We start from the raw sequence: 14461 nt of genomic DNA on the forward strand, positions 1-14461 counted from the left end.
AGTGGGCAGGGAGCACAGGCGGGGGTGCACAGCCCCTTCCCGCCGCTCTGTCCCCCCCACCGCCCCCGGAGCCGGACAGCAGACACGGAGCAGCCGCGGATGCCGAGGGGAAGGCTTTATTTCTTTTTGGCTTTGTTCCTCTTCTCCTCCTTCAACTTCTTCTTGGAGAGCTTGGGGCTGCTGGCCTTGCGGTAGAGGTGGTACCCGATGAGCCCCAGCAACGCCGGCACCAGCCCCAGGCACAGCAGCGGCAGCACCTCGTTCACCACCTTCTGCCAGTAACTGGCCCGGGACAAACCGACCAGCTCCACCTCGAACCGCAGCACCGCGTCGCCTGGGGGGGGGGGGCAGAGCCTGAGTGGGGGCTGCAGGGGGCTGGCAGGGACCCCACAGGGACCCTGAGGGCTGCGCTCACCTGGGATGGTGGGAGGGGAGCCCCGCTTGCCATAGGCCAGGTGAGGGGGGATGATGGCTCTCCGCTTCTCCTGCCGCGGCAAGAGACCGTAGGCGCCGGTGCCCCACGGGGCCAGACCCACGCCAAACCGTGGCGGGGACACCGGGGGGGGGGGGGACGCTGCCCGCCCCCTCGCCCCGCCACCCGGCTTACCCCACACACATGTCCAGCAGACTCTGCTCCAGGCCTGCGAGGGGAGCGGGGAGAGGGGTGAGCGGGGCCGGCCGGGGGCACCCCACAGCCCACCCGGCCCGGCCGGATCCCGGTTAACCCCCCCGGCCCCTCACCCTGGCCCCTCGCCTCACCCGGGGATGCCTGGAGCGGGTCCCGGCTCAGCGAGGTGTCGACGATCCGGCCATCTTCCAGGCTGCCCTGCGGGGACACGGTCATGGTCACCCCCGGGGACACAGAGGCTGTTCTGCCCCGGGGCCGATCCCACGCGGGTCCCAGCGTTGTCCCACTGCCACTCCGGCCCCAACGCTGCTCCCATTGCCCCCCCCAGGGCCATCCCTGTGCTGATCCCAGTGCCAGTCCCAGTGCCACCCCCGTGCCAACCCCAGTGCCACCCTGGGGACATCCCCACCCTGCTCCCAGCGCCAGGGCCATCCCGGGGCAATCCTCGTGCTGGTCCCGGTGCTGGTCCCGGTGCCAACCCATGCCCGTACCGGGGCCGCCCCCACGCCAGTCCCAGTGCCACCCCCGTGCCGGTCCAGGTGCCGCCCAGGGCCCATCCCGGGGCTGTCACCACGCCTGTCGCAGTGCCGTCCCCCTGCCCGCTCCCGTGCTGTCCCCGGGCCGGTCCCAGTGCCACCCTGGTGCCATCTCCATGCCCACCCCAGCGCAATCCCCGCGCCCGCCCGGGTACCACCCCAGCGCCGCCCCGCTGCCACCCCCATGCCCAGCCCGGAGCCGCCCCGGTGCCGGCCCAGGGCCCCCCCACGCCGGTGCCGGAGCCGCCCCCGCCCGCCCCGCCCGGCGGAGCGCAGTGCTGACGTGTTCCTCCCGCCGCCCGCCCCGCACCGTGTAGTGGATGTGCACCGTGTCCCCCGGCGCCGACAGCTCCGTGCAACCCTCGGGGGGGGCCACCTGCAACGGGGGGTCACGGGAGGCCGGGACGGAGCCCCCCCCCGCCTCGGGGTCCACGCACCCCCCGCGCCCACGTGTCCCCCGAGCGCTCCGTGAGCCGGACTCCCCCCCCGGACCCCCCCGTCCTCCCGGTGCCCCGTGCTCTCCCTCCGCAACCCGGTCCTCCCGGTGCCCCGCGCGTCCCCCGCCCAGGCCGGGCTCCCCGGTGCCCCCCCCCCCCCCCCGCGCCCCCCAGGCAACAGCGTCCCGCCGGTGCCCCCGTCCCCCGCCGCGCCGCCGGTCCTCCCCCCCCCCCCCGGTCCCAGCTCCCCGTCCAAGGGGGCCGCCGGGAGTCTCCACTGCCCGGTGCGCCCCGCGCAGCCCCGGTTCCCCCCGCTCCCCCCCCCCCCCCCCCGCTTCTCCCGGGGCTCACGAGCGTCTCCAGCCGCAGCCCCCGGGCGCCGCTTTCGGTTTCGCTCTCGGCGGCGCGGGCGGGCGGCGGCGGCGGCAGCAGCAGCGCCAGCAGCAGCAGCGCGGCGGGGGGCGGCATGGTCGGGCTGGCGGCGGCGGCGGCGGCGGCACCGGGACCGCCCCGCCCGGCCCGGCCCGGCCCCCGGGCGCTCCCCGGGCCCCGCCCCCCGGCCCCGCCCCCACCGGCCCCGGGACCCTGCACCGGGACCGGTCCGCGGGACAGGCAACGCGTCGTCGGGGCGGCCGGAGCTGCCCCGAGCCCCGGTGGGGCTGGGGGTGGCGGGGACACACACGGTCCCCGGGCCCGGCCACCCACTCGGTGCCCGGGGACACGCGTCTGTCCGCGCCCCGGTGCCACCCAGCCCGGGCTGGCACCGGGCGCCCGTCTCTGCCCGGAGACTGTCCCGGCGGTCCCGGGCTGAACCGGCCGGGGCGGTTCACCCAACCCGGGCGGGGGGTCCGGGCGGGAGGGCTCGTCCCGGGGCACCGTCTGGGTGCTGCACCCGCTATCCCGGCGCCGTCAGGACTCGGTACCAGCAGGCGGCAGCAAAGCCTGGAGAAACCGGCACCCACCCGGGTCCAGGATCCCTCCCCGGCACCCACCCGCGTCCAGGACCTTTCTCCGGCACCCACCCGAGCCCAGCATCCTTCCTGAGCACCCACCCGGGTCCAGCATCCTTCTCCGGCACCCAATGGGTGCAAAGCATCCCCCCTCCTGGCACCCCAGCACCCCTTCCAGCCCCTCCGGCCCTGCGGGACAAGGGAAGCCGAGCCCAGTGAGGAGCCGCAGTGAGGGGCCCGGGGCTGGGCTGGGGCCCTGAGCCGAGCCGAACCTGCCCCAACGCCCCCATGTCCCTGTGCCTGGGGGGACACCAGCCCCTGCGGCAGGGGCAGAGCCCAGGGCCGGGGAACACAGGGAGCAGCCCCGGCTCAGGGGGGTCACACTGGCACATGGGGGGCAGCCCGGCTCCCTCGCCCCGTGCCAGCGGCGATGGCCCTGTTGACGGCGGTGGTGGCCCCGTTGGCGGCGGTGCCGGCGCAGGCCCCGGTGCAGCTCCCGGACGACGGCATCGGCATGTCGGCCCCACCGGCGCACCCACATACCAGCCCCGGTTGCCGAGAGGTGGGGAAGCCGGGCTGGCGGCTGGGGGCCGGGGCACTAATGGGATTAGGGCTGCCGGGTCAGCGCCGGGCTGGCCCCCGCCAGACAAAGCCGCCGGCCCGGCCGGTGGGAACGCGCCGGTGCCGGCTCCACGGCTCCCAGCCCACCAGGGAACCCTGGTCACCCCTGCTCCAGTCCCCCCGCGCAGGAGGAACCCAGGTCCGGGCAGCCAGCACCGCACCCCAGCTCGGTGTCACCAGCATGGGGGGGTCCTGGGGGCCAACAGCCCCCCAGCCACCAACCCAGAGGGGACATGGGGATGGGGACAGCAGCGCTGGCCCCAAATGGGACTCAGCCGGTCCCCTGGCCCATGGGGGGGGTGACACCGGGGGGCTGAGCCCCACTCGCGCCCGTCCCGGTGCTGGCACCGTCCCCACGCCCCGGCTGGGATTAGCGCTAATGGGATTTACCATTTCATCCAATATTCCCCTAAAGATGAGCCTGGGAAGGGGGGGCCCCCCCTCGTCCCCCCGCCAGCCCCCCTTGCCCCGCTAAGCTCTTTCTAATTAAAACCAGCCCGGGGCTGTCCATCACCGTCCCCCTCCGCAGGACCCCCGCGCCGGGGGGGCTGCGGAAGAAGAGCCGTGGGGCAGCGCTACATAAAACATGTTTAATATCCAAGGGGGGGCCGGGGGTCACCCACCGTCTCAGGCGCGGGGGGGGGTGGGGGTGGGGGGGGCGGGGCGAGTACACACGTCCCCGGACGGGGCAGAGCCGCAGCGACACGTCACACCAAGCACAGACCGGGGGTATAAATACAGTGCCGGGGGGGGGGTACAGTATGGGGCCGTCCGTCCGTCCGTGAGGGGCAGGGACATACAATCACTATGCTGGCATGGGGTTGGGGTGCAGGCGGTCGGGGTGGGGAGGGGCACGGCCGGGGGGACCGCGGGGGTCCTGGCAGCCCCGTGCCTCCCCCCGTGGGGGGTCGCGCTGCGGGGAGACCTGCCTCGAAGTGACATGGGGGGGGCCAGGGACGTGTGGGACCCCCGGGGGGCACGCGGGGCCGGGAGGGGGTGCTAGGGGGGATGTGGGGAGGTGTGTATGGTCCCAAATGCCCCCTGCGGCCCCGCTCCCCCCACATTTGGTCCAGAGGAAGGCAAGGGGTGCGGGGACATGCACAGGGACGGAGTGCCCCGGCATGGCACCCCCCGGGCAGGGCAGCGCCGAGGTGGCCCCCAGCCCCCGTCCCGCTCCCCAGGGCTCTGCCCCCGTCCCCCGGATACGTTATATAGCTATATTTCCACGCACGCACACACGAGATCCGAGGGGAACCGAGGAGACCCCAAAAAAGGCAAAAAACCCCACAGCAACCGGTGCCAGAAGAAAGCAAAACCCAACCAGGGCGGGGAGGGGGCGGCCGGGGGGGGCCTGGCACAGCCCCGGGGGGGGCCAGGGGCACGGGGGGGGGCCGGGGCCGGCGGCTTGCCCGCTCACTTCTTGTTCTTGAGCTGGTTGGCGAGCCAGTCGAGGCCCTCGTAGAGCCCGTCCCCGCTGGTGGCACAGGTGGCCTGGATGTACCAGTTACGGTGGCGCAGGGAGTGCAGCCCCAGCTTGTCCGTGATCTCCGCCGCGTTCATGGCGTTGGGCAGGTCCTAGGGCAGAGATGGGGTCACGTGCCGGCCCCGATGTCGCAGGGATGGGCGCCATGCCGCCGCGGGGGCTGACGGCAGCCCCGATGCCACGGGGATGGGCGCTATCCCGCCACAGGGGCTGGCACCAGCCCTGATGCCGCGGGGAGGAGCAGGGGCCTGCCATGGGGACGTGAGACACCAGCCCTGATGCCTTGGGGATGGGCATGGTCCAGCCGGAGCGTTAAACGCCAGCCCCGATGCCATCGGGATGGGCACAGCCCCACCATAGGGGCTGTTTAATGGCAGCCCTGACGCCACAGGGATTGACATGGTCCTGCCACGAGGTCTCTTAAGACACCAGCCTCGATGCCACAGGCATGGGCATGCTCCTGCCACGGGGGTTGCTAGATATCAGCCCTGACGCCCCAGGGATGGGCATGCTCCTGGCCAGAGGTACCCGGACACCAGCCCCGACGCCCCAGGGATGGTCTCGGCCCCACCACGGGGACGCCCCCCCAGACCCACCTGCTTATTGGCAAAGACGAGGAGGACGGCGTCCCGCAGCTCGTCCTCCGCCAGCATCCGCATGAGCTCCTCCCGCGCCTCGTTCACCCGCTCCCGGTCGTTGCTGTCCACCACGAAGATCAGCCCTGGGGGCAGCGAGCGGGAGCTGCTGGGACCGCAGGATCCGGCCGGCCTCGCGGCCGCCCCACTCCCCGGCGAGCCCCGTCCCCTCCCCGCGTCCCTGGTGGGGACCTACCCTGGGTGTTTTGGAAGTAATGCCGCCAGAGGGGCCGGATCTTGTCCTGCCCACCCACGTCCCACACGGTGAAGCTGATGTTCTTGTACTCCACCGTCTCCACGTTGAACCCTGTGGGGAGTGACAGCGGAAGGAAACTGAGGCACGCGGGGCCGCGAGCCCCCTCCCAAGGAGCCCTGACGGGGAGGGGTCCTCGCCCGGTGCCTGCGCCCCCCACCCTGCACACCTATGGTGGGGATGGTGGTGACGATCTCCCCCAGCTTCAGCTTGTAGAGGATGGTGGTCTTCCCGGCGGCATCCAGCCCCACCATCAGGATCCGCATCTCCTTCTTCCCGATCAGGCTCTTCAGCAGGTTCCCGAAGATGTTGCCCATGGTGACGGCGGCGCTGGCTCCGTCCGCAGGCGAGGCCGGATCCTGCGGGGGCACGGGGCAGGCGCTGGGGTGGGGAGTGGCCTTGAGAACTGGGGGGGGGGGGGGGGGGGGGGGGAGCTGTGGGGCTCCAGGGATCCCCCATGCTCCAGGGGGCTGCGGGGATCAGGGACCCCTATGTCCTGGGGGGATGCAGGGTTCGGGGGACCCTGGGTGGGGGTCCGGGGATGGGGCCATGCACTCCATGGAGGCTGCCCCTCTATGCAGCTCAATGTGGGGGGGGGAGCCGTGCTGGGGATGTGACACCCCCCCCCCGCGCTGCATCCTACAAGGGGACAGGCCAGGGCTCTGCACTGGGGGAAACTGAGGCACGGATCTCGGCTCTCCTCGGGGGGAGCACAGCCCCCACCCCGGCCCCGACACCCCCCCCTGTGCCCCCCAGCCCATGCACGGCCCCCCCCCGGCCCTGCAGCCTCCCCCGCGGGGGGGGCCCCGCCGCCCCCACCGCACCGCAGCGCGCCCCTCCCGCCCGTGGGCTGCCGCCCGCCCCCGGGCCCCCCCCCCGCAGCCCCCGCAGCCCCTCGGCGCGACGCCCCCCGAATTCACTGCCCCCCCCCCCCCCCCGGACCGCAGCACACCCCCGCCCCCGCTCGCACTGCGCCCCTCCAACGCACCGCGCCCCCCCCCCCCCGCGCTGCACCGCCCCCCCCGCCGCATCGCCCCCCGCCCCCGCACGCCGCGCCGCCCCACAGGCGCTGCCCGCCCCCCCGTACCCCGCGCCCCTCCCGCTGCACCGCATCAGGCCCCCCCCCCCCCCAGTGCGATGCCCGTCCCCCCCCGGTGCTCCGCACCCCCAATGCACCGTGCACCCCCAAACCCGGTGCAGCCCCCGCCGCGCCGGTGCGGTGCCCCCCCCCGCCCCGGTGCAGCGCACCCGCCGATGCACGGCGCCCCGGACCCCCCCCCCCGGGTGCGGACGCCCCCGCACCTGGTGCCGGTGCCGGTGCCGGTGGCGCCCCCCGCCCGCAGCTGACTCTGCACCGCTCCCGCCGCCGGAAGCGGAGGCCCGATCGCGCCGATCTCGCGAGAGCTCCCGGTGTCTCCCCCCCCTCCCGCTTCCCGCTCCCCCCCCCCCCCCCCGCACCGGGCCCGGGGGCGCGCGCGGGGAGGGGGGGGCGCCGGGCTCGCGAGAGCCGCGAGCCGTTTCCATGGCAGCGGCTGCAGCAGTGCGGGGGGGGCTGCACCGGGGGGGGCGTGATGGGGTGGAGGGGAGCGGGGGGTCCCGGTCCCCCCCCCCCCCGGCATAAGCACTGAGGGGCAGAGCCCCGTACCGGGGGGGGCATGGCGGGGGGGGGGGGTGCCCTGTGCTTCACGGGGAGGCGGGGACCCCAATAACTGCACGGGGGGCACAGGGGGCCCCGACAACGGCACGAGGGTCCCGGGGATGCTCCCCCCGCGCAGGGGCCCCGGCCCTGCCCCGGGCCAGGCTGGAGCCCCCCCGCCCCGGCCCGGTGCGGTACCGGCGGTACCGAGGCCGTCCCGGTGCTCACGGGCTGGGCAGGGGCTTGCAGCGGGCGCGGGGCACCCCCGGCTCCCCCCCCGTCCCTCGATCCGCCCAGCTGTCCCGCTGTCCGTCCGTCCCGCTGTCCGTCCGTCCCCGCGTCCCTCCCTCCGTCCCTCCGTCCCTCCGTCCCTCCGTCCATCCCGGCTCGGTGCGGCGGGACGGGACGCGCGGCCCCCCCCGCCCCGGGCAGGTAAGGGCGGCCGCCCCGGGGGCACCGGCAGCACCGGCCGCCCCGACGGCTGCGGGAGCCGCTCCGCGCCACCGGGCTCCCGCGGACACCCCGGGGCCGGGGGGGGTCCCGAGCATCGCCCCCGCCGGGGCCGCCGTCGAGCTGCGCGGGGGCAGCAGAGGGGATGGCGGGGGGGAGCGGGAACACCGGGGGGGGGGCTCGGGACAGCGGGGGGCGGCGGGGGACGGGGCGGGGGAGTGGGCAGGGGGTGCGGCGGGGACGGGGTGAGCGGAGGGTCCCGGGATGGAGCGGGCGGGGGGGGGGGGGGGGTGTCGTGTTTAGGCCCCGCCGCTGGTGGCACGGCCCCGGGCAGGGCCCTCCCGGCCGCGCCCCGGGGCCTCCCCGCGGCCGCTGACCTCAGCCCCGGGAGCCCCGACGGGGCGGCGGCCCGAGGGCGCGGACACCGCCTGGCCCGGCCGGGAACCGGGGCGGGGGGGGGGCGGGAGCCGCCGTCCTGAAGCAGACCCCGGGGCGGCCCCGGGCCCCTCCCGGACCGGGGGAGGGGGTGAGGCGGGGGGTGCCCGGTGCGAGCCCCCCCCCGCCCCTCCGCCGGCCCGGGCTTTGTCCGTCCTTGAATTGAAATCGTGAGCGGCGGCCCCGGGCCGTGACGGGCGAGCGGGGCTAATCCGGCCCCGCATGACTGGTCCGGGGAAACCGCCGCGGGGGGATTACCCCCCCCGAGCTCCGCCACAACGGGGGGCTCAGCTCAGCCCAGCCCCCCCTCCTGCCCGCCCGGCCCCGGGTGGTTCACACTCCCCCCCCCTCCCCGGGCGTGGGACAGGAGAGACAGACCCTCGTCCCCACCGAGACACGTCCCAGCACCGGCCCTGCGTCACCGTGCCCTGTCCATGGGCACGCCAGGCCGTGTCGTCCCCCCCCCCCGGGTACCCCCCTGCCCTTCCCTCCATCGCCTCACGTCCTCCATCCTCCCATCCTTCCCCCTATCCATCCCCCCATCCCTGCATCCCTCCCTCCATCCCTCCCTGCGTCCCTCCCTCCCTCCATCCCTCTCTCCTTCCCTCCCTCCCTCTCTCCCTCCATCCCTCTCCCCCCGGTCCATCCCTCCCTCCCTCCGACGCTCAGTGCCGGCCCAGGCAGGGCGCCCCGGGGCAAGGGGGGGCGTGCGGGGCCGTGTCGCACTACACGCCGTGGGCCCCCACGGGCACGTTCGCGGGGGGCCCGGGGTGCAGGGCCCGGTGGTCGGGCCCCGTCCTCAGCCGGCCCGGCCCGGCCCGGCCCGCTCTGCCCCCGGGACAGCCCGGGACAGCCCGGCCCCGAGCGGCGAGAGGACGCGGCCGCCCCGTCGCGCCGGGCACGGACCGGTACGGGCGGCGGCCGGGACGGGAGAGGGGTCCTGGGGCTCCGGACCGGCACCGGCGACCGGCACAGCCCCGACGGTCCCGCGCCCCGGGGGTCCGCACGTCTCTCACCCTCCCCAAACCCGGGGGTCCCCGGGACGGCGACCCCGGGCTGTCCCGGGACTGTGGTCCCCTGTGCGCCCCGGGCTTGCCCTGGGCTGTCCCGGGACTCTGCCCCTCCCGTGCGCCCGGGGCTATCCCGGGAGATCCCGTCACTCCACTCCCCCGTGCGCCCCGGGCTGTCCCGGAGGATCCCGGGCTATCCCCGGCCCCCGCTCCCTCCGTGCGCCCGGAGCTGTCCCGGGCCGTCCCGGGCTATTCCGGGACCTGCTCCTCCTTGCGCCGGGAGCTGTCCCGGGCCGTCCCGGGCTCCCCCCGCCGGTGCCGGTGCCGGTAGAGCGTGTGCGCGGGGCGGTGGGGCCGGGCGGGGGGGGGGGGGGGGCGGGGGGCGGCAGCCGGGCCCCCCCCACACCCCCGGCCGCGCTCTGGGCACGGGGCCGGGGCGCAGCCACCCGCCGGGCTAATCCGGGCCGTGACGGACAGGCCCGGCGCCGCCGCTCCGGCCGCCCCATAAGAGGTGCCGCGGCTCCGCCGCTCCCCATTGTTAGGGCGAGGACGCGGGGAGGCCCCGCTCGGCGGGACCGGCCCATGGGGACCCTCCGCGCCGCCCCTATAAGAGGGAAGGGGCTGGAAGATGCTCCCGGGTGCTGAGCGCTGCGCACCCGCCGCGCCGAGCCGAGTCCAGCCGCGCCGCCTCCCTGGGGAGCCGCCGGGTACCGCGCACGGACAGCCGAGCACCGGCACCGGGCACCGGGCACCGAGCACCGGCACCGGGTACCGCGCACGGACCGCCGAGCACCGGCACCGGCCGCCGGGCACCGCGCACGGACCGCCCGACGCCGCGCTCCGGGGACCGGGCAGGGAGCGCCGGGCACCGCACTCCCGACGCCGCGTCCCGGGCACCGGGCACCGGCTGCAGCCCGGTGCCGGCGTCGGTGCCGGCCCGCCCGCCCGGCGCTCCCCGCGTCCCCCCGCGGCCGCCCTCATCGGAGCCGCCCGCCCTGCCCGCGCCCCGCGCGTCCGGAAACACGCGTGGATGTAGCGGCCGGGCCGGGGGCTCCGCGGCACCATAAATACCCCGGCGGCCGCTCGCCCGCGCACTCTGCCGGGGCCTCCCGGTGCCGGAGCCATGCGAGCCGCCGCGCTGGGGCTGGCGCTCCGGGCGCTCTGGGCTCTGGCCCTCTCCTCCCTCTCCAACACGCTGGCGGTGAACAACAGCGGGCGGTGGTGGTGAGTCCGCCGGCGCCGGCACCGGCACCGGCACCGGCACCGGGGCGGGGGGGGGGCGGGGGAGTGGAGGGGAGCGGGGCTGGCACCGGCACGGCGGCGGCTGCCCCGTTAACCCCGGGGACGGGGTGCTCAGGTGCGACCGGGGGGGGACACACACACACACGGGGCTGCGACCCCCCGGGTGGGAGCCGGCTGCGGGGGATGCCCGAGGAGGAGGATGCTCCGGTAGCGGAGAGGAGCCGGGTCAGGCCCCCCGGGGAGGGTTGAGGTGGGGAACGGGATGCCGGGGACCCCTCCCCGGTGATCGCCGTCCCCGCCTGTGCCGCAGGGGCATCATCAACGTGGCCTCGTCCACCAACCTGCTGACGGACTCCAAGAACGTGCAGCTGGTGCTGGACCCCAGCCTGCAGCTGCTGAGCCGCAAACAGCGCAAGCTGATCCGCCAGAACCCCCGGCATCCTGCACAGCGTCAGCTCCGGCCTCCAGACCGCCATCAAGGAGTGCAAGTGGCAGTTCCGCAACCGCCGCTGGAACTGCCCCACCTCCCAGGGCCCCAACATCTTTGGCAAAATCGTCAACCGGGGTGAGGCCGCGGGGCGGCGGCGGGAGGCGGCGCGGGGCTCCCCGCACCCCGTCCGCAGCGCTCCCGAGCGGGATGCTTGGCAAAGCACCCCCGGTTCCCCGCGGGGCTTGAGCAGCACCCAGCCCATCACCAGCCCGTTGTGGCTGCTGGTTGGGGGTGCCGGTGGGTGCCCCCTCCCCGTCCTGGCAGCGCCCTGAGGCCCTGCTCCCCTCCGCAGGCTGTCGGGAGACGGCGTTCATCTTCGCCATCACCAGCGCCGGCGTGACGCACTCGGTGGCCCGGTCCTGCTCGGAGGGCTCCATCGAGTCCTGCACCTGCGACTACCGGCGCCGTGGCCCCGGGGGGCCCGACTGGCACTGGGGGGGCTGCAGCGACAACATCGACTTCGGGCGCCTCTTCGGGAGGGAGTTCGTGGACTCCAGCGAGAAGGGCCGCGACCTGCGCTTCCTCATGAACCTGCACAACAACGAGGCCGGGCGCATGGTGAGGGCGCGGGGGCCGTGGGCAGCGCCGGGGCGGGGACGGGGATGGGCACGGCCGCCCCAGCCTGTCCCTGTGCATGGGTTGGGAGCTGTCGGAGAGGGGTTTCCCGCCTGGCTTTGGGCAGGCTGAGCACGATGTGATGCCGCAGGGAAGTGGGGTGCGGGAGCACGGTGGTCCCCGGGGGGGGGGGGGGGTCCCAGGCTGCTGACGGCGCCGCACATCCCCCCCCCTTGCAGACGGTCTTCTCAGAGATGCGCCAGGAGTGCAAGTGCCACGGCATGTCGGGCTCCTGCACCGTCCGCACGTGCTGGATGCGGCTGCCCACCTTCCGCGCCGTGGGCGACGTCCTGAAGGACCGCTTCGACGGCGCCTCCCGCGTCATCTACGGCAACAAGGGCAGCAACCGGGCGTCGCGGGTGGAGCTGCATCACCTGGAGCCCGAGAACCCGGCCCACAAACCCCCCTCGCCCCACGACCTCGTCTACTTCGAGAAGTCGCCCAATTTCTGCACCTACAGCGGGAAGACGGGGACGGCGGGCACGGCCGGGCGCTTCTGCAACAGCTCCTCGCCGGGGCTGGACGGGTGCGAGCTGCTGTGCTGCGGGCGCGGGTACCGCACGCGCACCGAGCGCGTCACCGAGCGCTGCAACTGCACCTTCCACTGGTGCTGCCACGTCAGCTGCCTGAACTGCACCAACACGCAGGTGCTGCACGAGTGCCTGTGAGCCCCCGGGGACCACCCTGCCCAGCCCCGGAGGGGGTCTGCGCCACCCCCCATGACGGGTGCCCGGCTGGATTGAAGGCGCCCATGGGTGGGCGTGTGGCTGTGCCCTGGGGACCCCCGTCATGTCCCGGGCAGAGCGGCCGGCCCGGGACGAGCGGCCGGCTTGGGTGTGCTCGGTGCCATGCACCTTCCCGGTCGCCCCTCGGCCGCTCCGGCTTTGCGGGGTTCCCTTCTCACTGTAAATAAAATATTTATTGTGGACGGTTTGATGCCGTTCCCCCCCCTCCCCCGCGCTTCGCTGGCCCCAGGCCCTGTTTTTTATAATTAAAGATAATAATAATAATAATTAATAATAATAATGCTTTGTTACAGGTTTCACTGATAGCCTTTAGAGAAGAATAAAGGATATATTTTATCAGTCCTGCCCCATTTCATTTCTGGGGGGCCGGGGGAGGGAGGGGACGAGCTGCTGGGGGGAGCAATGTCCCCCAAACCGCGGGCTGGGCAGCCGGCCTCACTGCCCACGTCCATCCACTCCGTCCGTCCGTCCATCACCTCTCCACTCACCTCCCCATTCCGTCTTCAGCAGTCCCTCCAGCCGTCTGTCTGTCCATCCTTCTACTCCTTTCCTCTTCCCTCCCCTCCCCTCCGTCATCCCCTCCCCGCAGACCCCCTTCTTTCTCCCGCCGTGCCCGTCTCCAGCCCAGCTGTCCCTGCCGCCGTTCCCGGCCGGGGCGTCCATCCCCATGGCCGGGGCGCCCATCACATGGCACCTGGGCTGCGGCATCCCCAGCGCTGGAATTTGCCGGGGCGGCGGGGCTGGTGCCGCCGGGGCCGGGCGTTGGGAGCGGCCACGGGAGGTACAAGACGGCAGACAGGGAATGAGCATCGTCCATCACCGCTCCCGGCCGGGGCTGACGGCTCCCCTCGGCTCCGGGGGAGGAGGGGGGCCGGGGAGGGCACCGAGGTTACTGGGGCCGGGGCCGGGGGGGCCCGGGACCGGCCACTGGCCCCACACGTGGCCCCGTACCTGCGCGTGGGGTCTGGCTGCAGCCGGAGAAAGGCTGTGGCAAAGGTGGGGCGCAGCTCCGGGGCTGGCAGGTGCCCCGCTGGCATGGGCATCCCCCTGGGATGGGTTTTCCCCCGGGTTAAGCATCCCACAGGGGTGGGCATAGCCCCAGGACGGGCATCCCTGGGAAGGGCATCCCTCCGGGACAGGTATCCCACTGGGACGGGTATCCCATCAGGGTGGGCACCCCCCTGGGACAGGCGTTCCCCCAGGGCGGGCGTGGGACCCACGTGCACCCGCTGCACTGTGACCCTGCACCCTGGGGACGGGGCAGGGCGAAGCGACGGGCTGCAACCCCCATCCCCACGTCCGGCACAGGGCGAACCACGGGGCCACAGTGACATCCAGCCACGGCGAGCGGGCAGGGAGCCGTCCCTGCCCGGGGACCCCGGGTCCCGTCAGCGCCCGCCCGCGGCGGGGGTCCCCACAGCCTGGGCTGCCCCATGGCCGGAGCCGGGAACCTCGCGAGGCCCTGGGGATCCGCGGCATCAAAGGCTGCAGGATGACGCTGCTGCCGCCTGAAATATCCCCCGGAGCCGATAGTGGAAAAGTTGATGTTTAGACCCAGAGGAGGGGGGCGGGAAAAAACCCCGGGGGCCACCGCTGTCCGTGCCAAGTAAAAACACAGCCTGGCGTGGCGAAATAAAATAAAGAAATGCGAGAAAAAACGACTGGAAAGGAACACAGCCCGAAATAACCCTCCGAGCATCTCCCGTCTGCCGGGAGTTATCTGCCTGCTAAATTCTGCACACGCACAGGGCATGAAAATAGCCTGTTTTCCTGCGGTAGCGAGTCAGGAATATAGATAATGACATTCTTATAAGTCACCTCTGTTACTCAGCTTTTCCTGCGCGCGGGTGACTGCCGGGCACCTCGGGCAGCTGCGACCCCCGGGTGGGCAGGGGCACCCCGGGCGCAGGGCGGGCGCCCGGCTGCAGGGTGCAGACCTCCCCGGCTTGTACAAATACACCCGGGCGCTGGAAATAGCTGCTGTCGCAGCGCCGGGGCCGGCGCAGGGACAGGGACAGGGACAGGGCGGTCCCGCCCACGCCAGCCCGTCACATCTGGGAAGCCGGGTAACAGCTGGATGGCGGCTGCAAGCCGGGCCTGCTGCAGGCTGGGCCCCCCCCCCCGGCAGGGCTGGGGCACGGGGTGGGGGGCTCTGCCCAGGGGTGTGGGACAGAGGGACAGGACAGCACACACAAGTGCAGGACAGAGGGACGGTGTCATTCCCAGAGGTGCAGGACAGAAGGACAGGACAGGGCCCAGAGGTGCAGGACAGAGGGACGGGACAGTGCCCAAAG

General features: G+C 74.1%; 4 protein-coding genes across 4 annotated transcripts in view; 2 read left to right on the top strand and 2 right to left on the bottom strand.

Moving 5' to 3' along the window:
• Positions 1-100: 100 nt before the first annotated feature.
• On the bottom strand, positions 101-2069 carry FKBP11 (FKBP prolyl isomerase 11). Its single transcript, XM_076360326.1, is given in 6 exon segments — positions 101-334; positions 416-482; positions 604-641; positions 760-826; positions 1475-1540; positions 1953-2069. Coding segments are annotated over 6 exon segments (573 nt in total). The 3' UTR covers positions 101-116.
• A 1679-nt stretch (positions 2070-3748) lies between these two features.
• ARF3 (ARF GTPase 3) lies at positions 3749-6921 on the bottom strand. Its single transcript, XM_076360414.1, has 5 exons — positions 6846-6921; positions 5713-5902; positions 5487-5597; positions 5252-5376; positions 3749-4747 (listed from the first exon to the last, which is right to left on the bottom strand). Exons 2-5 carry the CDS (start codon positions 5858-5860, stop codon positions 4586-4588), a joined length of 546 nt encoding a protein of 181 aa, XP_076216529.1. The 5' UTR covers positions 5861-5902; positions 6846-6921; the 3' UTR covers positions 3749-4585.
• Positions 6922-10197: 3276 nt separating this feature from the next.
• On the top strand, positions 10198-12122 carry WNT1 (Wnt family member 1). The gene is given in 5 exon segments (XM_076360323.1): positions 10198-10298; positions 10627-10747; positions 10749-10881; positions 11099-11364; positions 11601-12122. Coding segments are annotated over 5 exon segments (1110 nt in total). The 3' UTR covers positions 12090-12122.
• An 88-nt stretch (positions 12123-12210) lies between these two features.
• COL2A1 (collagen type II alpha 1 chain) overlaps positions 12211-14461 on the top strand; it is a 17019-nt gene continuing 14768 nt past the window's right edge. Inside the window, exon 1 of the mRNA XM_076360264.1 lies at positions 12211-12255. Within this exon, the coding sequence (XP_076216379.1) occupies positions 12211-12255 (45 nt within the window). The remainder of the gene's footprint in view (positions 12256-14461) is intronic.

Source organism: Aptenodytes patagonicus, chromosome 27 (genome assembly GCF_965638725.1).
Source record: "Aptenodytes patagonicus chromosome 27, bAptPat1.pri.cur, whole genome shotgun sequence".
In the NCBI taxonomy this organism is placed as follows: domain Eukaryota; kingdom Metazoa; phylum Chordata; class Aves; order Sphenisciformes; family Spheniscidae; genus Aptenodytes; species Aptenodytes patagonicus.